This window comes from Gavia stellata, chromosome 6 (assembly GCF_030936135.1).
Source record: "Gavia stellata isolate bGavSte3 chromosome 6, bGavSte3.hap2, whole genome shotgun sequence".
Classification (NCBI taxonomy): Eukaryota; Metazoa; Chordata; class Aves; order Gaviiformes; family Gaviidae; genus Gavia; species Gavia stellata.
In genome coordinates, this window is record NC_082599.1 from 18,682,770 (window position 1) to 18,706,431 (window position 23,662).

At 39.3% G+C, this 23,662-nt stretch overlaps 1 protein-coding gene across 1 annotated transcript; it reads right to left on the reverse strand.

Moving 5' to 3' along the window:
• Window positions 1-200: 200 nt before the first annotated feature.
• On the reverse strand, window positions 201-22,867 carry PDSS1 (decaprenyl diphosphate synthase subunit 1). Its single transcript, XM_009821365.2, has 11 exons — window positions 22,848-22,867; window positions 21,689-21,753; window positions 20,674-20,797; window positions 20,181-20,311; window positions 13,145-13,286; window positions 12,288-12,399; window positions 12,090-12,199; window positions 5,419-5,499; window positions 5,121-5,234; window positions 1,559-1,639; window positions 201-787 (listed from the first exon to the last, which is right to left on the reverse strand). The coding sequence occupies exons 2-11, from the start codon at window positions 21,751-21,753 to the stop codon at window positions 647-649; spliced, it is 1,101 nt and encodes a 366-aa protein (XP_009819667.1). The 5' UTR covers window positions 22,848-22,867; the 3' UTR covers window positions 201-646.
• Window positions 22,868-23,662: the final 795 nt, after the last annotated feature.

A 23,662-nucleotide genomic window follows, 5' to 3' on the forward strand; every position in this document is an offset into this window, starting at 1 on the left:
CATTTTTAGTGCGAGTTAGAAATACTCAGCCTTTCATTTTCTTGATTGTAGCAGTCTCAAATTCTGCATCTTGTTAACTGGTAGCAAGTAGCAACCAATAGCATACCTGTATTTAATTATGAATTGGAAAACTTCTCATTGATGTATATAACCAATTAAAGTCTACATATAGTCTTTTATAATAAACCAGTTTCCATATATACAATGCCAGGTACCTCTGTAGTTTAACAGCCAGGAAAGCATTCAAACCATTTCTCTTCACAGGAGTTTATCAGATAGTAACATGCAAGCTCTGTTTATTAGTGTGAACAAGTGAAATTTGGAGCAACTTCAGTTCTCATACACTGACTTATATTTATTCTGATTGTGGCCTTTGTGCATCAACATGTAGACATCATCTCCACCCCCCACAATTAACAGTCCCCACTAAAACAATTGTACAGCGCAGTTTGATTTGCTCTGAATTGTATGGCTTCCCACAATAAAACACTTTAAACTTCCATTTTTTAAAAAACAGTAGAACTTAAAAAAAAAAAGTTTTTTAAAAAAATAATTTTTGGTAGCCTGTGTTGGAAGCAAATAACTTTTGAAGTAAATTTAGGCACAGTCTGGTAAGTAGCTGCCAGAATGAGTGGAAGGAGTTCTCTCACTTGTCTCGCATGAGTACCATTTCCGTCAGCTGAATGAGGGCTTCTCTCTCAGGGGATGGCCGTAGTTTACTGATCTCTCTTGTAGCTTCATGGCAGTAGCGCTGGGCGAGGTAGGTTGTTTGCTGCACACCGTCACTCTTATGTAAGAAGACATTAAATGTAATGGATAACTGGTCGGCTTCCCTCCTGCCTTTTGCCTCCTCCAGTTACAGGAGGAAGTTTTAAGGTCAGTAAGTACCCTAAACAATTATATTCTGAAGGGGAAAGGAAGAGGATTCATTCTACATTAATTGAATCCTACATCTCTTCCCCGAAGTGTCAAAATACCAAAACTCACCCATGCTAAACTTAAGTATACTTACAAAGTAACACTGGTATTAATAACATAGTTTCTTATCCTACCAAATAGTAATGGTTTAACCCCTCCCCTCCTGCCCTAATTAGAGATGTACAAAAAAACATGCCATCCTAAAAAAAAAAAGGTACTGATTCTGCACAGACAGTTATTCAGTCTTTTCAGGCCAGAGTCAATTAAAACTGATACAGAGCGTGCACTGCAGTTATAAGACTGACTGGTAATTACGTGCTGCTTACACCAGTTGTTGGATACAGCTACTCTTCAGCTGAAGGAACTGAGTTCATGCATGAGCTTTTTACTTTTATTATGTGGATTTTATGCTACTGGAGAGAGAAAAAAGAAAAAAAAAGCTCTTAAATACCTAGCATTTCTGCTAAAACACTGTGCCAGTAAGACAGCTGAAGAGTACGAACTTGGTATTGTATGTAGCATGCTACTTAACATGCATTTGAGAATGCAGCCCTGCTATTTTACTTCAGAGGCAATGAATTTCAGACTGACTTCAGCAGGGACAGCACTTGAAGAATGAAATACTTGGTATCAGTCCTACCTGCAACACATACTTCCGAGCACGTTCAACATCTCCTGGCTTACTGAATCGTCTCATTATCATAGCATTCATTTCTGGAAACTAAGCACAAAGGGAGAAGATTTTGTACTGCTTTTGAATTGTTTTCTGTGTAACTGCCTGCCATGCTAAGGTCAAAAAGAAACTGAAGTACACAACTTTTCCCCTGCAGCTGTTGTTACTACAGGTATAAGCTATAGGTTAATATCTGCAATTTACATAGGACTGTAGTATAGCAAAGCCTAAGCATTTAAAACTTAAACTGGCTGGCTCTGTTGGCTCTTAGCACCTGCCATTTCATCATGTTGAGCAGATGATCCAGTGTGGTAGTTTCTGATGTGGCTACTTCCAGTTGTATAGTCTGGTTCAGGTATTCTTATATCACAAATGACAGTTAGTGTTGGCACACCTAGAAGAAGCACCTCTTCCCCCCACATGTACAACAGAGAACCCAGGAGGTTTGTTGTATCTATATTGCACAGTTCAACCTGTAAAACCCTTCGTGATACCTTTGACTGTTATATCCACTTACTTATGCTTTCCATTGCTCTGGTATTTTACATACAGAGGAAAGCTCAGGACAGATTTTTATAAGAGAAAAATGACAATTATAATGTATTTTGTTTTCAGTCATGTAGCATTTGTAGTTAGTGCTGCACACTCAATTCCCTACAAATCAGGTAGATAACTAAAGTCAGTTGTCTGAGGAAGTCATTGCATCACTTATGCAGGCACTGTCTTAAGACAGTCCAGAAATAAAAAAACCCCCATGCTTAACAAACAAACAAACTAAGGCCACAACTCAAGGCAGCTACTCTGGAGAAGAATTATTTTTAAAAGAAAAAGGTGTTTGTTCATCTTGTGTGAAAGGGTTATAGTCAAACAAAGATTATTTTATTGCCGCAGACTTGTAAACAATGATCTGCTTTCCTTGCACGCCTTTTGTCTTGAAACTGTAGATCTACAAACTTGTTAGGGAACAAAAATGTAGCATCCCTCGTTGTTGCAACGTTTCCGCATTACTCATAGGTAGTCTTCTGGGAAGATACGTTTAGAATTTTATTGGTGACTCATACTTGGCTTTCTCTAGAACCTAGCTTTCTTCCCATGTAATGACAATTTAATTGCAATGTTCATATAATCCATTTTCATATTATTCATATTTACAATGATAGGGATGCATATGCTTTCACTTTTTATATTTAAGCACTAAAGGATATAAAAATTCCCAAACCTGTAATGCAAAGCTGTTATTAGCAGTTCTGCAGATTTAATGGACAGTCTATAAGCATGACAGGAATGCTTATAATAAAAATAAATGCTCATTCTTCAGCTGTACTAGTTTAAGACTGCCTTTAGACTTAGTGTGTATACTAGTGTATTTCCTTAAAAAATAATTTTTTTTTTTTTTACTGAGTGAACTAACTTTAAAAACTGACTAAATAGGTCTACCATCAAGCTAAACATTTTTTGTATAAAGGCCTCTCCTTAATATTCTAATGCACAAAGATGTATTTCAGAGGGAGGTGAGAGGACAAGAAGAAAAGGCTGTCACTGAAGATCCAGAGCACACTCAGAACTAAAGTATGTTTGTCAAGAAGACAACATGAGGATTACCAAATATACTAAAGGCTATGCAGGATAGCAGTAATATTAATTTCAAGAGAAAAGACAGCCTGTAACTAACAATTACATTTTGGACTATCCTCAAGTCCTGGCTCAGGAGTTTTTATTCTCAGATATAAATAGATGAAACGTCTTTTACTAGCAGCACAGATAACTAACTGTTGAAGCTCCAAATTTTTTTAGCACTCTACTTTGTTTATATATCACTTAAGTCTGTAGTGCTGTTCTTCCAGTTTCTTGACAACAGCAGGAAATTTTTCAGTAAAGAAGCCTTCTGGTTAATATGGAAAACTTTGCAAGATGGTCAAGTTACCTTTCAATGCAAAAAACGTATGCTTCCCATCTATCAAAGATATAAATGAGAAAAAGCATTTAAAAGTGACCTACAAAGAACACATAAGATTTAGAAAGAGAACTGACAGATTTTCTTTTCTTGTATTTCCATATTATGAACTTAACTCATTTATCTTATAAAGCTAATGATAGATGAATAACTGAAAGTCAGAGATAGCCAACCCAAACAAATGAATAAAAGAATAGTTTTCATTAAAAAAACTGGAATATTCAACACCCACAACACAATCAGTGTCACCCATTCTCTGCCAAAATCAGGGTATGTGCAACTTGTCCTTGGTTCTCTCTACATGTAGCTTTAACACACAAACAAACCATTTCACAATTGCATCCTCTTTCTGTACCTGAGTTTCTCACTGTTCTTTAGACAACTCCAGTTGCTGATGACAAACAAGATCCTGCTGCTTATCAACAAATTCTGAAATAATGACTCAAGAACAAGTTTGTGAACCCCCCAGATGAGTCTGTGCGGAGGAGCTGAGAACATGGAGGAGGTTGTTCTCATCATGCATTTGTCTGCATTCTTAAGTGGCTAATACTCTTTGCTTTCCTGTATTTTTTGAGATATGTGTCCTTGTAAATGCCCAAAGGATGAGGAAACAAACACATGCGTATGTTCCACCTCCCCCCCATACCAGCCTTTTGAAGAAAGAGGGGGAAGTAAAAAAGTTGTATTTTTTTTTAATTATTTAAAACATTTCCCATGTCAAGCTCTGCGCAATTCCAATGAGAGATCACAGACTAGTGCTCTTACTGGAACTAGCTGTGCCAGTTTTTGTATCATGCTGTGAAGTTTGGCAGGAAGGACCGCTTTGTAAGTGAATCCCAAATCTTCTTTCCTCAGGTGAGCCAGAAGCTTGAGCAAGGTGCATTACACCAGTTTCTTCCCCTCTTATGGATTAGCACCGAATTTAATGTTCCTTTTGGTGCTCCTGGCACTTCTGTTTTCCTTGTACTCCTCCAAATCATTTTCACGCCACAGAAAATCTTGACCAATTTTAAGCTTATTTTATTTATGATACTCATTTCTTTTATCCAAACCACTACTACATTTAACTTGAGAAGGGAAAGCTTCCCATGATTGTAACTGGGTAGGACTCAAGGACAAAGAGATGAAGAGTTCAAACCCAGTAAATAGAGGTGCCCACCTAAAAGCTAGGCAGAGATTTAAGTTCTTGGCCCCAGAATGGATACAAAGCTCAGAATTTGGCAAAAAGCCTACATACATAATCAAGCCTGGGGAGAACAAGATGTCTTAGGGAAGAACATAAGAAGCTACTTAGGAATAACCTGCAGAAAACATGCAAAACTCTCTGAATACCTGCCCATTTGTGAAGGTTAAGCACTTGAATTGGGGCAGCAAAAGACTAGTGCTGCTTTTGATGCAAGGGCCTAATGGTAAGAGGACTTGTGTTTCTGAATCTGAAAGAACGTGTGTGCACCCATGCCCAGGCCACGCTCATCACTTACGCTGTAGATTTGACATGTTCGAGCTGGACCTCTGTGTGTGCTGTGAAGAGCAGTACAATTCTTGTTTTGGGGAAATAGATTCTTGTTGACTTACCTGTCGACAAGCAAACAAGACAGGGCCTGTGGCTAATCCAAGCTTGAGATCTGCTGCTGTTGGTTTCCCCAGATGGTTAGCACATGATGTAAAATCCAGCACATCATCTATTAGCTGGAAAGAGATAAACATACAGATTAGTTTAAAACTGTTTTGTTTTTTTTTAATGAGAACTAAATACAGAATAATCCTTGTTAAGAGAAGATTTATAGACAGGATTAAGACAGCCCACTTGATTTCTAAGGCAGTTTGGAAAAGTTTAGATTTTAGATTCCCTTTAATTCAACAAAAGCACTACCTGAAAAGCTATGCCAACATTTTTTCCATACTGGTATGCAATCTCATGAACTTTGGGATCAGGGCAGCCTAGAATTGAAACCTGAAAAGAAAAAAGCCCAAGTAAATAAATAGAAGGCTTTAGTTAGCATCCACTTTTGGTCTCTGACCATAGGTGTGACATAGCAAGCAGAGACAGTAGGGATCTGGGAAAGGAAAGAAAGCTGACTCAGTAGCACATTCTTGCTTATCTCTGTTCATGGATACACACAGATAGCCAAGCTTATTAGAAAACAAAGCTGAACAGCAGTGCAGTATTAAAAATATATTCAAGTCTGGAAAGAGATTAGCTTTATTAAATATTTATCAGACTTAGAAATTATAATGCAAGGATGAAGAGAGAAGAAATGTGCATGCGCTGCATATGCAGGCTAGTAGTCATATACAGTCCGGTGACAGGGGAATTAAATTTATTACTTATATAAATCAGCCAGGGGATAACTGGAGGTCAGACAACAGATAAATGGACATTACATGCCTCATAAAAGATCCACAAAACTGGATGTGTTGCACCCAGTATAGGAGGGACAGTTGAGATAAGGAAGATTCTTTTTCAGGGTGATGTTAACTATAACTGAATTGCTCAGGAAGATGAGCTGATTAGCTTGCAGACAAAGGTATCAAGGGATAATTAGTGGCAAAGAAAAGACAGTGAATGAAGAAAGTACACCAAGCTAGACAAAATATCACTAAACTGAGATAAACAAAACATTTTAATTGAGTACGGATAAAGGAATCTACTACTTAAGAGACAGAAGTTTTTCTGAAAAAACTCCACAAAGCTAAAATACAGGATACAAACTAAGATCTGAGAATTAATATCTTGCCTCAAAGTAAGGGCACTTATGCTTTTGCGTTTATGTATTGATCATACACTTTGCAAAATGAGGTTGGTTATATTTAAATACTCAGATTTATTTCAGCCTTCAATAAAGCAATTGGGAACAGGGGGCAGAAATCCATCCGGGTATACTACAGACATTCCAAATCTGCTGTGACTAATAGAAGGAGTGAAGATACATTTTACTTAATGTAAGACTAAAAATACATGCTAGGAAAACCACACAACATAAAAATATGTATATATGTATAAAAATTCCTCTTTAAGACTATGTAAGATAGGATCATTAAAAAAAAAAAAAAAACCCAACCAAAAACCAACCCCAAACTAAAAGCAACTCCAGTAGTAGCTCTGAAGGTGAACGTGAAGATGGAAATAAGAAATAACATTATATTCTAATAAATGTGATGCAACTCGCACAAGATTAGAGACTATTTCATGCATCAATCCATTTCATAACTGCGCATCAGAACACTTCCCAGTCATAACCTGCATCCATGGATAATAGTTAAAATGCAGAGGAGTCTGGATGCCTGAAGCATTAACAGCATCTCACATTTCCCAATTTTATTTAAAAGAGGATAGCATAGCAGGAAAATAATGCTACTTATGTTTAATCATATAAAATCCTGAAGGCTATTAAAGCAGAGTGAACTGCAAATATGAGATATTTAAATAGACATTGCTAGGGACTGTCAAACTAGAACATTTTGCTCTTTCATCCTCCTTTTGCTGCTTGTCTCTTAAATAGCAGTATTTTCCCCAAAAAGCTAACATCTTCTATGCTCTACCATGCCTAGCAAACTTCTGGTTGCTTCTGTAATAGAAATCAAATCATATCAGCAAGGCAGGGGGACTGCATCTACCCTGTTTCAAAGAAATCTTTACCTACCACCACATTTCATGTCAAGAATTAAAATACGGAATTCAGTAGGACAGTGACAAAATCCTGGTTAATGGCAAAGGGTCAGAGGGGGCACAAGTTGGTAGATGGGGAGAGGAAGTGCCATGTAAAGAATCTGAAAGGTCAGAGCAGAGCTATTCCTGTAGGTGGGCAGTTTTCTGGGGGCGCAGACATTACCTATACAAAGAATCACAGCAGTATATGTACATTTAAAAAACAGAAGCATGAGTTACATAATGTAACACAAGCAAAATTCATCCATGCAAAATTAATTCTTGCATCTTTGCATTAGAAGACCTTCATAGCTCCTATTCAGGTTATGAACATTTCTGAAGGAGACAAAAAAAAAAATTTACAGGAGACTGATATGCCTATCACACCTCAAGTGAGCAACTCTCCAATCACGACCACATCATAAACCTGAAACATGACTGGGTCTTTTCTACCAGGGAATTCCTTCAGGACCCAATTTCTCAAATTGCTCTTGTGGATTATTGCCCCCATCTGGACACTCACTGGGATGTAGGCAGGCAGCCTTGTTGCAGTCAGCTTGTCACTGAGATGATGAAGTTTAACTGAAGCCATAATGGGATAATAGCATGCCTTTAAAAATGTCAATATAATGATATATGTTTAAATGATAAAGCTCACCCTTTGAAAACGTCCTATAGCTCCCCTGATATGACTGGTTGATTACAAATTTAATCTTGTAAGAATTGACTTGTCCTCCACTAAATCCTGATGAAAAATCCTTCCCAATACCAAGTGGAGCAAATTCTTTAGAAAGGTTCTTTGAATTCAGTAAAGCAAGTCAATCTGCTTGGTGTTATTTCAAACACATTTTTAAAAATAAAAAATAGTTTCTATTATTTTATGTGACAGTTGAGACACTATAAACCACTCTTGCCTCTTTATGGAATTTCACATCCATAAAATATTCTATCATCAGCTCTTGGTGGATATCATGTGAGAATACAGCAGCTGGGCAGGGATATGCTTGTATAAACAGTACAAGAGATGTTTGCTCTGACACTCCTAGATTTGGGGACACTATGGACAGGAAAAGGCTCTGAAAACCTTCCCCTTTTCCAGCCTTTCTCCTCCCGCCCATCTCCTGAAGCAGTCAGGATCCTGCCTTCTCATTCGTGGCTCACCCACCGCTGTTTTTCCAGGCAGGAGCACTGTTCCTCTTTCCAGTGGAATCACAGAATAGTTTAGGTTGGAAAGGAACTTGAAAGTTATTTGGTCCAGTCATCTGCTCAAAGCAGAGCTTACTTCACAGTTAGATCAGGTTGCTCAGGGCTGTGTCCACTTGAGTTCTGAGCATCTCCAAGGATGAAGATCCCACACCCTGTCTGGGCAAGCTGTTCCAGTGTTCGACCAACTTCATGGAGAAATTTTTCCTAATAGCTAATTGAATTTTTCCATGGTATAACTTGTCCTTTCACTGTGCATCTCTCCATCCTCTCTACACCCTCCCATTACATAGCTGGAGACAGCAAGAGGATTCCCCCTTAGCCTTCTCTGCTCCAGACCAAAACCAGCTCTTGGCATATCATTTGCTCCAGCCCCCAGCCATCATGGTTGCCCTTCACTGAACTCACTCCACAATGTGAATGTCTGTCTTGTATGAGGGACCCCAGCCTTGAGGTCTCACATTTGCTGCATAGAGGAAACCAGTCACTTCCCTTGATGTGCTGGCAGCAATGCAGGCCAGTATGTGCTTATCCCTCACTCACTGCTGCAGGGCACACCGCTGACTTTTCCTCCACACTCTTCAAATCCTTTTTGGTAACTACTCTTGTGAAGAGGCTTATGAAGGCCTACCTGGAAGAGGAAGATACCTACCCAGCAGGAGCCTCCCCCCAGCAGACAACTATCTTGTCCTGAGTCTGCATTTTCATGCATTTGACCTTTTCTCAAGTAATTCATATTTTAACACGTTAACCAAGTACTTGTTTACGAAGAACTGTACTTTTGCAGAAGTGAAGATTATCTGCCTGAGTATCTGTGATGTATTTACGCTAATCTTTTTCTTAGAAAACTTCATGAAGAAATACTCCCAAAAGGATTTACTGTATTTTAAATAATAAATAAGGAAATTTACTGGCTGACCATAGTATCTGATGCTACTGATGCTATTATCCTACATCATCTGTCATTGGACTTTATTGTAGTCTGCATGCCTAGTTGGACTGAGGGGATCAATTTTGCTGGTGGTGGTCAGAGGTCTTATTTTCCTCAACACCAGTTCTACACCCTGGTGGGTTTTTCTGATGGAGCCCTGTGCACAAGCCAAACTACAAACTAGTTAAAGCAGAAGCTCACAGGTAGATCCAGAGCTGCAGACTACTCCTTTTCTTCAGTCCCTAAAGCTGACCTTCCATACACAGCCTTGCCTTACTTGTGGAGGCTGCATGCTTTCTCCTAATACAGAAATCAAGAATCTCTAATGCAACTTTACACTTATCTCAAAACAAGCATGATTTAATCCCTCTTCTGAAAGTATGCTATGCAAAATATAAACAGCTTTATGAGGGTTAGGAATTCACATTACAGCAGGATAAAAAAAGGACAGAAAGAGAACCTGCTCAGCTTATTTTGCCATCTCCAACTTGCTTGATGACTAACAGAAATTCCACTTCAGCTTTATTGTTTCTGAATTCTTGAACCAAAGTCACCTGTTTCTCTGAAAAATGCCTTTCAGTAACTAAGGCTTCAGTGACTCTCTGGGCCATATGCCACCACTTCCTTTTGCAATGTATTACTTTGACTGCAACTTTGGTAACATTCTCCCATGCAGAACTACTGTAGAAATAAACTGGAAACTGGGATGGCTCTAACGTCTTGAACAGACCGTTCTGTCCATAAAAATATTATTTTGCTAACTTAAAGGACTTTTGATTTAAATGTAGTAATGCTTTGGCAATGCAGATGGTATCTAATACAGTGACTAGACCAGTGTTAACAGACTATCTATTATCTTGTTTAGACATTTTTCCAGGAATACTCTACCCTTCCATCTCTAAGGCATGACATGGTAGAATTCTAAGATGCCACTTGGACTTGTTTGACATCTTCTTTCCAGTTAATAATTTTATCTTATTTATGCACAGAAACAAACCACTGTTTTTTCCTATCGTTAACAGGAACTGAACTGCTTCTAATGACACACTAGCCTGGCTGTAACTGATGTTCTGAAAACCAGTAATCTCTCTCCTTAGCTTTGTCCCTGAAAACAAGATATGAATACCCTTGATTCCCCAACTGAATTTCCTTTCCAGCTAGAACTGATGAACCTGCTTATCATTTTTGCTACAAAACACAGAACTCCCTTCTGATTCCATCCTTTTGCTTAGTAGCCAAAACCATCTAAACAAAAAAAACCCACCACCCCACCCCCCAAAAAAACCCCAAACAAAAAAAAATTCCCTTTTCACTGCTATCAGCAGAGTTCTCCTAATCCATGCAGAAAGAAACTGAGGGAGCCATATATATATACACAAGTCATTGCTACTGTGTGCAATAATTATGGTTTTGCCACAAAGACAGACCTCTTTGTTTTTCCTTTATAATGCAAATTTTACTGCATATCAAATTCCAGCAATTCGGCAATGGAACAACTCAGAACAACGACTAGAAGAAAAGCAGCCAAACACCCCCTTCACCAGCATCACAGCCACAATCTGGAGGGAAGTGCTTAAATCCTTAACTCTAGTGAGTTATGAAAAGGAAAAAACTCAAAATAGCAGATTTGTAAGGAGAATCCACCCAGTAGGATGGTGATTTCTTCTTCTAGCTGTGAAGGTTCTTTTAGGAAGACTGTCAAAGTGAATATAAAAACTTGCATGTTTTTATTGGGGTAGCAGAATAATGTGATGCTCCTTACCAGCCCAACTGCCCACTAATATGAATGAAGACTGGCAAAAGGAAATTCTTGCTGGGGTCATATTGCCATTAATATAAGCAATCCAGAAGACTTAATTTCTTTACTCCAACTAGAATGAAAGACATTTTTCCTCCCCACAAAATGTGTCTCTCTCATTCTATATGATCATTTTGATTTAAGCAATTTTCAGTTGCTGTCTATTGCACAAATGTACCAGTTCTCTGAGAACAAAGGAGGATGACTAACACTAGCACAGATTTTTAGTCTAATTCTCTTAGAACTCCCTCTTGCTATAGCATACACAAGCTATACCACCTTTAATTAAAAAATAAATAAATTTATAACTCTCTTTTGGGGTGAGATTATTGCCTACCTTCTCCATTTTCTTCACTAAAACTAAACTTGTTTTTTGAATAAGAACATCATCTTGAATCAGATCTTTTTGTAATGAAGTAACAGAACTGAATGACAGATAGGGTTGGATATAGCAATTGATAATTAAAAAACCCCCAAAAATCAAGAAGTACATGCTTCTGTTCATTTACAATGTAACATAGAGTATACACAATTAGTTTTTTCCTCCCACTGTTATCATTTAAGGTCCCACTTGGCACCAATGAGCGGGACCAGATGTCACAGAAGACTTAAAATCAAATTATAGGCTCAAGAATTATCAACTGAGATTAAAAACACTGTCTGAAAGTTGCAGAATTTCATAAATTAAAGGCTGCCACTGTGAACCTTATTTTGATTCAAGTGAGGATAACAATAAATGTGTGTATGAATATAAAACAGAGAAGAAAGAGTGAAAACCAATATTGGAGGCTACACAGCTGAACTGTGATAAAATGCACAACCTCAAACGCATTCACATTCTGGCAGAATACCATTTAAAGGGTTTGCTTTGGAGAGTCTCCAGAGAAAACAGCAATAACTAGGAGTTTAGCTGTGAAGCTTACAGTATGGTATGTTAACTTTAGAAGAGACAGACGTACATACTGCTTTACAACTGTTTGCTATAAGACTCGCAGTCTTCTTAAAAGTCTTCTCGAGGTAGTGAGCAAATCTCTCATTCTCATTTTCCTTGGAACCCAACTGGAGGAACTCACCTAAAAAGTTGCACAGATGGGAGTTTTTATTTGTGGGTTTACTGCTTAGACAAGCAAATCTGAAGATAAAAATAGAAAAAGACCTTACCACGCACCAGATCTTCAATCACCTGAGTTAGAACAGAGATGATAGTAGTGTTTCCAATTCGTGCTAAAGCTACGGAAGCAGCTGAGAGGATAAAGTCACCAGCTAGAACAGCCTGAGAATAAAAAAAATGGATCTTTTAAGTCTTTTTCTGTGTGTACAGACAATACAATTTCCTTTATTTGGCACTCGCACCACATCACATATCTCATTGTAACAGAGAGAAAAGATAAGATAACCAAATATTAAAATTGGAACCATTTCTGAATCCCTATCTTATAGTGTTGTTTGTATTTTTCTATATAAGCACTGTGCTCCCTGTATGCAATATCTGAATACGTTTGCCCGTGAAGTTTTTTTGAACATTACTTCTCTATTTGACCATTCTGTTGCGACTGTTATGCCATGTCAGCTCTGAATTGCTATGATAAGTTCTGATGCGTCAGCAGTGTACTTCTTGCCTTGCATTTTCTGATTAAGACCTTCCTTTTAATGGTCTACGAAGAAACATCTCTCTCAAAAATTAAAAAAAAATTATCATGCTGACTGAAAACCTTTTTGCATTTATTACTGAATCAGAGTAACCTATAGTGTTCTGGATGAGTTACAAGTTCAAAATATTTCAACAGCACTGCAGAGAATGGCATAGGGAATGTAAAATCAGTAAGAATCACACTACAAGTATACGTTATCTAATGCTTCCAACAGTTCAGAAAAGGAGCACACATTTGTTTTACCCACAATCTGTACACACCTCTTCATACTTTTTTCTGGCATATCCCAAGACTGTGACAAAAACCCTAGGTATTTGTGCTCTGCTGAAACTAAAAGGCAAGTCTTGCACATAATAGCAAACTCACCTTCCTCTCTCCCCAGATTTGATTGACTGTCATTTTTCCTCTGCGAGAATTTGCATCATCAATAACATCATCATGAACTAGGCTAGCTGTGTGGATCATCTCAGCAATTATGGCCACAGAGCGCTGGCTTGCTTGCACCTCCCTAAAATAAAAAACAAGAACTGTCAAATAATTAAATCATTTACATGTGCTGCAATACAGTAAAAGAAATCTCTACTAAAACCAAACAAAAAGTGTTTCTCTGAAAACAGCTGTTGCAGCTTTTCCATGGTCTGAACCCCATCTTTCAAACCTGGAATTAGGAAGACAAGAGAAAGTAAGATCACATTAGTACAGCAAGTGCAATGGGACGTTTCCATCCTTATTAGGCCCATTTCTGCCTTGCTGCATTAACAGTACTGCAAAACTCCTGAGTTATTGACTCTAATCCCTCTAAATCCAGTCTGCAATAAATAGCACAGCATGCTTGGTTCGAAGGAGATGGAAATCTGGAAAACGGCAGAGAAAAGAATGCCAGGTAGCCTTCTAGAAGAGTTTTAAGTTTTCCTTATCTCTGTGTTGCTCTACCTGTAAGACACAGCATCACAAACTCCCCAAAACTGGCTAACTCTATTAACCAGCAAGCTGGAGTGATAAGCAGGCATAGAAACCTGTACTCTGCATTTGAAAGACATACTCATGGATCTTATCCTTTATCTTATCCGATTACCTTAAGACCTCAGAGTTCTTCAAAAGCCTAAGGAATTAACGGGAATTATATTGCAACCACTTTAGGACTGTAAACACTAACTACCTAACACTTACTGAAATTCAGCCTTTGGGAAGATCTAACACTGATGATTCAACTCTCAGTAGTTCACGCCTACCTTATTTTTTAAACTAGGTGAAAAGAAGATAATGGAAGAACACAGAAACAATTATCTAGGAATCTGGCAAAATGAATGTAAAAGAGCCAACCTGGCTCACACAAAGGACCATCTACCCTAGTATCCATCCAACTGCCACTGCCTTGTTCTAGTATTATCTTTTTCTCTTTTTCTACCTGTTTTCATCATGGGTTGCATGCAGGATCCCAGAAATGGCTATCCTAGTCAGCCTTGCCTTATAGATAACTATAACAAGCCAAAAAAACAAACCACAAACCCAAAAAAATAAAAAAAATCCAAACCAATAACCAAAAAAACCCCAATAAAAAGAAAAAATTACTTCTGATAGATAGATACGTTACTTCTGGTATACAGGTAAGAGAGCAAATCACGCTATTTTCCAGCAGAACAGAAAAAGAACAGAGAAACAGAAGATAATAATCTCAGCTCAGCTGAAGGGAATTTAAAATCTTCTTGCATTGCCTGTGTCTATTAAAATCTAGTGATTAATCACAAAATGAAAGAACACCTTGCAGTCTGCTGACATAACATTGCATTCTGACACCTACCTCTATGCAGAACTCTGCATTGTTGTCAGTGCGAGTTCTAGATCCTGAACAATAGCAGGATGTGTGGCTCATAGGCTGTGAAAATGTGGCTTTTAAACAACAGAAAATAAGAGCTGGAAACCTTCACAGTTGTTTGAAGGTAAGGTTTACTGTGGACTAGTAATTTAGTCAAATGCTAGTTCAGTGTAAGTAGTTTTCCAAAATAAACTATTGTTACTAAGTAGGAGAACTTACCTTCAAAAAACTGTAAAGGTCTCCAGCCTCTTTCATGCACTGGTCTCCTTTTGGGGACTCCCTTTTTCATTAATTATGTCAGCAGACTGGACTTCCTGCTGGGAAGTAGCAGTAAATGGCAACACTCACTGACACACCAAAATCTTTTCAGTAGTATGAAGACAGCACAAGGACAGACATTTCAAAAGCAGGTTTTCAAAAAGTTCTGCATTATAGTGCATTTCATCTCTGACAATGAGTGAAAATGGCATAGGAATGCTCATGGTTCATGTGTCTGGTTCCCAGAATGTTATATCAAATGTGGTAATTTAACCTGAAGGGTTTTTTTTTTTTTTTTTTAAATACTATTTCTGCAAGGTCTCAAGCAAGGTTCTTCCCATCACTGGCAAAAAACTTTGCAATAGTTTCCTACAAACATCTTGTGAGAGTAATTCTGAATCAGAGCATGCCTATGTTAGGGAAAACACATAAGAAACAGGATCCTTCTCATTCCCTGCCATTTTTCATTCTGCTTCACCTGCAAAACAAAAGCAAAAAGTAGCAGTAACTCAAGTCAATAGGTAACTAGGTCCCCACAAGTCCAGTAAGTGGAAAGATGCCATTCTCAGGTCATTCTCAAAGTAAAGGCACCCCAATATATATTTACATAAAATTTTTATACAACTGTAAGTTTATCTTTTTACACATGCATTATATTTATTTTTAAGTCCTTGATCATGTGATAAGCTTGATCATGTGATACCTTTTTAAGGTACCCTGTCTTTTCCATTACAGAACTTGATTCATGTACACTGAACAATACCAAGGTTGATTTTACAGATTTAGAAAAACAAACACACCTCTCCCTCCAAATATCCCTCTTAAAAAAAAAAAAAACAAGCAACCAAACCAAAAATGGGGCGGGGCGACAGGGACGGATGGACACAACCACTCGGACACAGGACTCAAAACAGCACAAAACAGTATTTACAGTCTGCAACAAAGAGCTTTGCAATGTATTTGCCAGTAAGTAAATATTGCCAGTTTAAAGACAGGAAATGTGCAAAAGAACTTGCAGAATTTCTGTGTTATGACTACACTCATCAAAATACGTTTTTGCTGTTAAGTCCCTGTGGCTGAAAGAAACGAACATTTCAGAAACACAGTCTGTGACATGGAAAGGCACTGCAAACTAGGAGAAGCATAGAGAACGAATGTGTTAACACGGGAGCAAATTACAGAACAGCTGATAAACAGCATACAGTACAGGCATCTGACAACCATGGTCTGGAGAAGTGAAAGAAAAGAGGACTAAGGTGCTGGCAGGTCCTCATATCTTTAGGAAATACACTATCGAGTTTAGGATGTCATTATATTTAAGTATTTCTCGCACTATTCTGATGGATTTATTTCCCTTTTTTCCCCTAAATCTTTTGTGCTCACTATTTTCTCTGTTGAGACGTCTCTGTACTTCTTTGGCCTTCTCTTATGTTTGTCTCTCTCATTTTGGTTGCAGAAATAGAAACAAAAAATCCTATCTGCAAACACCTCTGGAGAATACACCCTGAAGAGAAACATTAGGTCCAGCCAGGCTAAATAATAATTCTGTGAAATTCTGCACATAGGTACATGAAGAAATGCCAGAGTATGTGTGAAATTAAGGGTTTGCATGCCTTCAGCTTAAACTCTTTACAATTCTCACTCTCACACAAAGCTAAGTTGCTATCATTAAGCAAAAAGCCATTGCCCAAGGGACCTAAGGACTCAGGGTTGGACTTCTGACACTTAGATATTCAAGGGAAAAAAAACAACATACCAGAACAGAATAATTTGAATGCTTCAGACACTTATCTTTTTTATAATAGTTCAGATTCTTTATACAACTGTCATTCTCCTTATGACTACAATAAAGCGACCTCACTCTAGAAAGACAGTTAACCTGCTGAGGGCATTCTAAATACCTAGCTTTCCTCAAATCTAAACATCAACGATCATGTCACTTAGCCTGTAAGCAGAGCTACCTGGATGTTCCCCTCCATTCACTTGAGAAGTCTCACCTATTCTGGTAGGGCTCTGTGAAGACAAAGAGGTCTCTGTGGACTGCCTTGTAAGATGAGGGTCTATAACCTTACAAAGTTGTGTCCTACTATTTTAACAACCAAACAAGGAAGAGTGTTACCTTTTCAACTAGTACTGCACAAAAGAAAAAGATTGAAAAAAAAACAAACGAAAGAATAGACAAAAGCATGCTGGGTCCAGCAAGTTACATGACAGTTGAGAATGGCAGCAAGATAAAGCAGAAACTCAACATCAGTAACACAAACCCGAGAGGCAGAATAAAAAAAAATGCTAGGGATGAACAGCACAGGATATTGGCTCACCCCACAAGTCTACAGATGTTGTGGCCAGTATCTTTGATTACTTGTGTGGGAACCAAAGCTCCAAGAAAAACAATTCTGGGAGAAAAATCAATATTAACTGAGGAAAAGAACGATGAAATGCTTTAAGGCAAATGACAAGTTGAAAGAGGAAAAACATCTTAACAAAAATGTTGGGAGAAGCAGAATCAAGTATTTTTTTTCCCCTCAGGTCTATAGCAGAGTAGCAGTTACAAATACATATATGTAGAGAAGGAAACATTGCAATTTTCCTCACAAACAGTAAAAAGTTGGAAGAACAATTTGTCACCTGGAAGCAATGCTGCTTTAAGAAGCAACAATAATAAAACCAGTATCAGTGTGAACTGGAAGTACATGTATATACAAAGCAGGTGTAACAGAGCCTGCTTCAAGAAGCTTAAAAGCAAAAGAGAAGAAAATGTCCATAAAACTTCATCAACTCACAGTAAGTGGGTATCCACAATATGAAAGTATATTCTTTTGGCATGGCCTACCCAACCCTTAAAAGACATTGGTCATCATGCATGAACCAAAAAGCAGTACACTGAAGACTAGTATAAACATACGTGAATTTTAATTACAATCATAGGCTTAGAGAAAAGTGGCATGAAGCAAAGAAGAGGAAGGTAAATAGCCTGGGATTTCATTCTCTTCCTTTGCTGAAACATTTCTGTTCTCCCTACTCAGAATTTCATTCTAAAACCAACATGACAGAGATAGTGATTCAGTCTGTCCTTATACACGAACATTCAGATTAATGAGGAGGCTTTTAAACATCAAACGTAGTTTGGAAGCACTGACAAAAACTGCAACAGATGTACAAAAGCTGCCACATGACACGGGCATCTATAAATCAGAGCACTTACGCTGAGGGCTGGCTACTGTGAAGCAAACACTTGCCTCAGGCATATGTGGCACCTGAACTCTGAGATCATACTTTCTCACTGGCATAGGGCAGGTCTCAAAACTGGTCCTGACGGTTTCAAGACAGCGTAATGCATGGACAAGAATATGTCCATGAGCATATACATATGTCAAAAGACAGCAAATATGCTTTGAGCATATAAAGGCAAATTCAGTTCTTTCTATAGCTACTTCTTGTCTTTGATTCACTGCTCACCTCCTACACTATGACATCAATTCCAGCCTTCTCGGTATTGCATGTACACTACATAATTTTGTTCATAAGCTTCTCATGCTACACACTAGAATAAGATAAAACTATTTTTCCCGTTATTCTAACTAGAAGGATGCTCCAAAAACTCACTGCCCCAGTTGTTAAAAGTCTCCTCCTAATTATCCACCCTCTTAGCAACACCGTCCTTTGTCTTAAATAGCTCTTTCAGCCCTGTTCCTGATTAATTTGTAGACCACAAGTCCTTCACTCTCCCAGATTATCTTTGCAGTCCATCCTGAAGCTAGCTGGACTTATCTTCTTTTGAACACAAGGATCAGACATGCTGATGATTTCACAAAGCGCTATACAAGGGTATCAGCACTCCCGTAGCTGAACTGGATATACTATAGTTGATGCATGCTAGGATTACTTCAAGGTTTTTCATAGAGAAGGTGGCTGCAAATCACATTGAGGTTACGCCCTAATAGGAGCCTCCAAGCTCAAGCAGAAATTTTTGTTTTATTGTGCTTCCTTCCATTCCACCACAGATGGCCAGTCACCAAGAATGATTCTGTCATCAAAAAGTGCCATCATCATGCTCCTGATTTTCAGGTCAAGATCACTCATGAAAATATTAAGCCAATCAGTGGTGTGACAAAGGACATCCTTGAGGAGTTTCACAACCAATATTGTTCCTTTTGCTACCTCAAAGACAATGACAAGGAGCAGTACTGAATGGAGAACAGAATCAGGCTGGAGTGAAGTTCATTAATCCTGGACAATGTTGTCCTAAAACAAGAGGAATCGGCACACACAGGACAGGACACTGCCAACTAGGTTTTGCTTTCTCCATCGAAATTATATTCACATAGGAGGGGGTATACCGGGAAAGGTGTCATATCAAGCAGCAAAATACATGCCATGGTCTGAGGTAGAAATCAAAGTCTAACAAGACATTAATCTACCGCTAAGGAAAAAATTATGTGAGATCTGAGAGAAATCCCTTAAGACTGATTAATTAGTCTAGAAACACTTCTGGCAAGGGACCAAAGATTTCATATTTGAAATTCTATACAAGGGAAAACTGGAAGAGTAGCCGGAAGGCAGAGAACACTCCAGCCAACATCTTTCTTCAAAATGCATACATACAACTGGTAGGAATGTGTGGAGAGAAGCATTTGCAATCAGCCAGAGCAAGGAGTGATAGAGTACAGGGAAAGCATGATGTTCTGCTCAGTTAAAACTGCTTTCAAAAGACAACTTGAAGAACGTGAGGATTACATGAGCTCTAAGCTTAGAATCTTACATTATAGGGTAGAAACTTGCTTCTAGTGGCGGAAAAAAAAATCTCTGACTGTTTTGAATGTCTCACAGCTTTGAATATAATCATACCACCTGCTTAATGGCTTTTCTGCTTAATTACAAAAAAACCCTATGAAAGTCTCTTCTTGCAGCAAAATTCTTACCTGTGACAAGAGTTTAATAGCCACAGGAGTGGTTACAAATCAAAAATACTTTTAATTAAGTTCATGTAGTTTCAAGGAGTATTACAGGTTCTAATAAAGCCTTTATGTAAGAAGATAAAATTGACTAAAAGCCTTACAAATATCAGAATTTGGCAACATTATTTATCCATCACCAGTTACAACTGCAGTATAGTCCACAATTTTACACATGGAAGCATGTAATAAACCCAGTAGTTCCTTTTGCACCGCTAACTACAGAAGTACAGCTTCACAATGGAATTTAAATTCAGGTTTTACTGAGAAGCTTTTATTTTCATAAAGTTACTAGACATATTTTTTGGGAACACAAGAATGATCAAATTTGAAGTAAAATATATGTCCATATATCTAAAAATTACTAACTCACCTGGAATTATTATGGTGAATGTTGCAAGCCCTTGCCATTAGCACCACAATCATAGGTCGAAAGGCCTTTCCTTTCCCATCAAAGTAATAATCACACATTTCCTTAAGTTCTGCTGTAGATACAAGTAATTCCTATAAAAAGGAAAAGAACATATCAGCATAAAAGTCACAAAGCCAATCTGTTTAGTGTGAGAAAAACGGCATGCATGTATGAGGTTATTGCCTGTATTCATTCCACCCAATGTAAGCTGAAGTTGTTTTTAAAATTACTGAGTTAGCTGAAGTAGAAATGATGTATTCCAGCAGTGTAAATCAGGAGGAAAAAAAATTGCATCTGGTTCTATAAGATATGCTCTCTTTGTCTTCAGTTTAAGTTTCAGACAGCTGTTCATAAACATAAAGAATATTCTTTCAATAACTATCCTCCAAAGCAATGGTTGCTATTAAAATCAGAATCACCACAACATCCCAGAATAGTCAGCAAAATCCCTTACCTTTTTAATATCTTCATAGAGATTCTTCAAGTCTTTTCTACCAAGTTGAAAAGCGTCTTGGTATTTTTCATCACTAACTGTCTTACTGCAGCTGCACAAGTGGGATGTACTTGTATGATGAAACCTGGTGACAGTGTTTTTCAAGATAGTAACATTGTTGAAAGCAAACTTTCCCCGATTCCCCAAACAGAAACATTTCAAAGCACTTCCTCCTCCTCCTTTCCCCTCACAAAAATTTAACCAAATGGCTAAAATATAAACAGAAGGCATCAAAACACTCTTTTCAGCTAGCTAATAAGGTGCAAGGACAGCACAGCTATACATTGATGATTGTAGACTTTTAGGAGCTGGCAAAGTGCAGCATTTGGCAAACAATAACACACCCCCAGCTCTTAACAGATTACAGATATCTTCTGAGACACATAAAACTACATTACTCTCAATGTATTCCTTTTGAATACACTATTGATAGTAGAGCGTACATTTGGAGATGAAGCCTTCACCTTCCAGTAACACAATTATTCTGCTACTTTCTTCCTTTTCCTGTATACTCCTGGAAAAAAAATATTCCTGAATTGGATTTGAAAATTCTCCTTTACACACCCAGCTACATTATCAATTATAAATTAAATCAATACTTCCAGGTAGCATGATGATGCTATGAAAGCTCATCAGTAAAGGGTGAAAGCTCCAACTGCATGCATTAAGATGCATTAGGCTTAGGCCTCATATTTTCTATATTCCCTGGAGCTGACGTTTATGCCTCTTATTATGTCTCCTTTTTCAAAGTGAAACATATGGGTTTTCTCATGGTACTCTTGCTTTGCCCATTGCTCTCCAGAATGGAGGACTTAGATTCAGACTCAGCACCACAGCAGCAGTCTACACAGAATTATGCAACTATGTACTAGAGTGAATAACCTTATTTTCAAAGTTTACAGCTCACAGGAACTACCCAGTTCACCCAATAACCATGTCTTTACCCATTGCACAACAATATGAATCTCCAGCTTACCGCCAAAATACATTACATATTTTTGGAAATGACAAAGTTGAACTTCTTTGGGTAAAGGGACACATCTGCACAAAGAAAAATCAGGGTTAATTTAACAGAACTTTAAACTGACAGAAAACATTTGATTACAAAAAACAAGTGTCTGTTCATCAGCGCTGCTCTATTTCTCCATTTTAACAACCCAGCAGCAAAGGGAGTCTCATAATCTCCTTCCGTATCACATGACACATAACTGCCAATATGTACATTAGCATCTGACTTAAATTGATTCTTCCGCTCAGGATCGTTGGACTTTCTCTCCTCGCAGGAGCAGCACAGAAGGCGTATCCGTTAACTTCCCAGAACTGTTCTAATGAAACCTTGCTTTTGCACTCGTGGAAGGTGCAATTTTCAAACATGCCCTATCTTGCCGATAAATCTGGACTATACCAGTCAAGGCACAGAGAAAAGGGCAAGAGCTGTTTCTGTAAACTACTACACTAACAGAAGAACGTGTCCGTGTTTTTCCCTGAAGCAATTTTAATTCAGCTTGCTTCTTGATAATTTACAACTGCACATCTTCCCTGCTAGATGTCAAGAACGTAACCTCCAAATCCACCAATCTCTCCAATGATCTCTCCCTGCAGACAGAGCCCAGGAGCCTGGGGGAAGGCACAGTCCCAGGTACACGATTCCAGCAGAGATAGGCTGAGAAAGGAAACACAGCTTTTGCTCCACTCCTGGCATCGCTGCCTAGAACTGCCCAGCCCTGCCCTGGAGCCCACACTGACTCAGGCGGGCTGACCCAGCCTGAAATCATTGCAATCCACATGTTCACCAAACTGCCTCTCCAAAAGCCCACACAGAAACGTTCAATGAGACCGAGAACTGGAGAAGAGTTCCCCCAACTTGCTCCTCATGCCTCAGTGTCTCCTTGTAAGTGACTTGAAGTCTCTCTCTCCTTGGATGCAGGGAGAGAAACAAGTGCACCACACAGGCTCCAGGGTACTCTTCCATCCTCCTTGTGTACCGGACAAAAAAGGCCAGGCAAGGAGACAAGGGAAGGAGAGGAAGAAGAGGAACCCTAACGTATCATAGATTTGCAACTGACTGCTGTCTGACTTCAGCGCCCAGCCCTACGGCCAAGACCTTCATAAGTTCGCTCTTTCATACCTCTCACCGTTTTCTGTTGTTAAAAAATAGCTGATCTCTTCCCATTCCTCTTTAGGTGAGGGCACAGACAGACTCTCTCCTTTACACTGCTGCTTAACACTGTAAGACTGGGTCATGCAGGATGCTGGACACATCACAGCCACAACACTTTATTGCAGCTCTGCACAGTAGCTTGGCCTTGTGAGGAAAGTGTAAACCAATGCAGTGAGAGAACTGCCCCCCGTTACAACTCATAATGCTAACTTACGCACAAACACATTGAAAATCTTGCACTAATGAGAATCGCTTTCCTTGCTCCCACCTAGAGAAGAGTCCGAGAAGTTCTTCCCCACAACAGCAACCAATCCTGCCCTGAAAACCCTTAAGCCAGTATTTAACCTTGCACCGAGAGCACTCCTGCCCCCTGCAAGGCCCCACCCCGAGCAGGGAGCTGCCCGCCCGCCCGCCGCCGACCCTCGCCCGCCGGACCCGCCCTCAGGCCATCGCGCTTCCCGGGCGGGAGGGAAGACGTGGACTGAGAAAGGCCGAAGGAGCGGCGGCCCCGACGCGGGGCAGCTGTGACGCCCGACCCCTACGCCCCGCTCGGGCCCCACCGCCGCCCCATTCATTCCCGATGACCTCCAGGCGCCCGCCGCCGCGCCGCACTCACCGCCGCGCTGGGGGCCGGCGGCGGCGGGGTGCGGGAGCGGGGCCCCGGCGGGCGGAGGCGCGGCAGGGACCCGAGCGGCGGCGCCCGGCGGGAGGAGGCGCCGCACCACCACCACCACCAGCGCAAGGCCATGGTGTCCCCCAGCCCCGCCGCGCCGGCACCGCCTTCCGGCA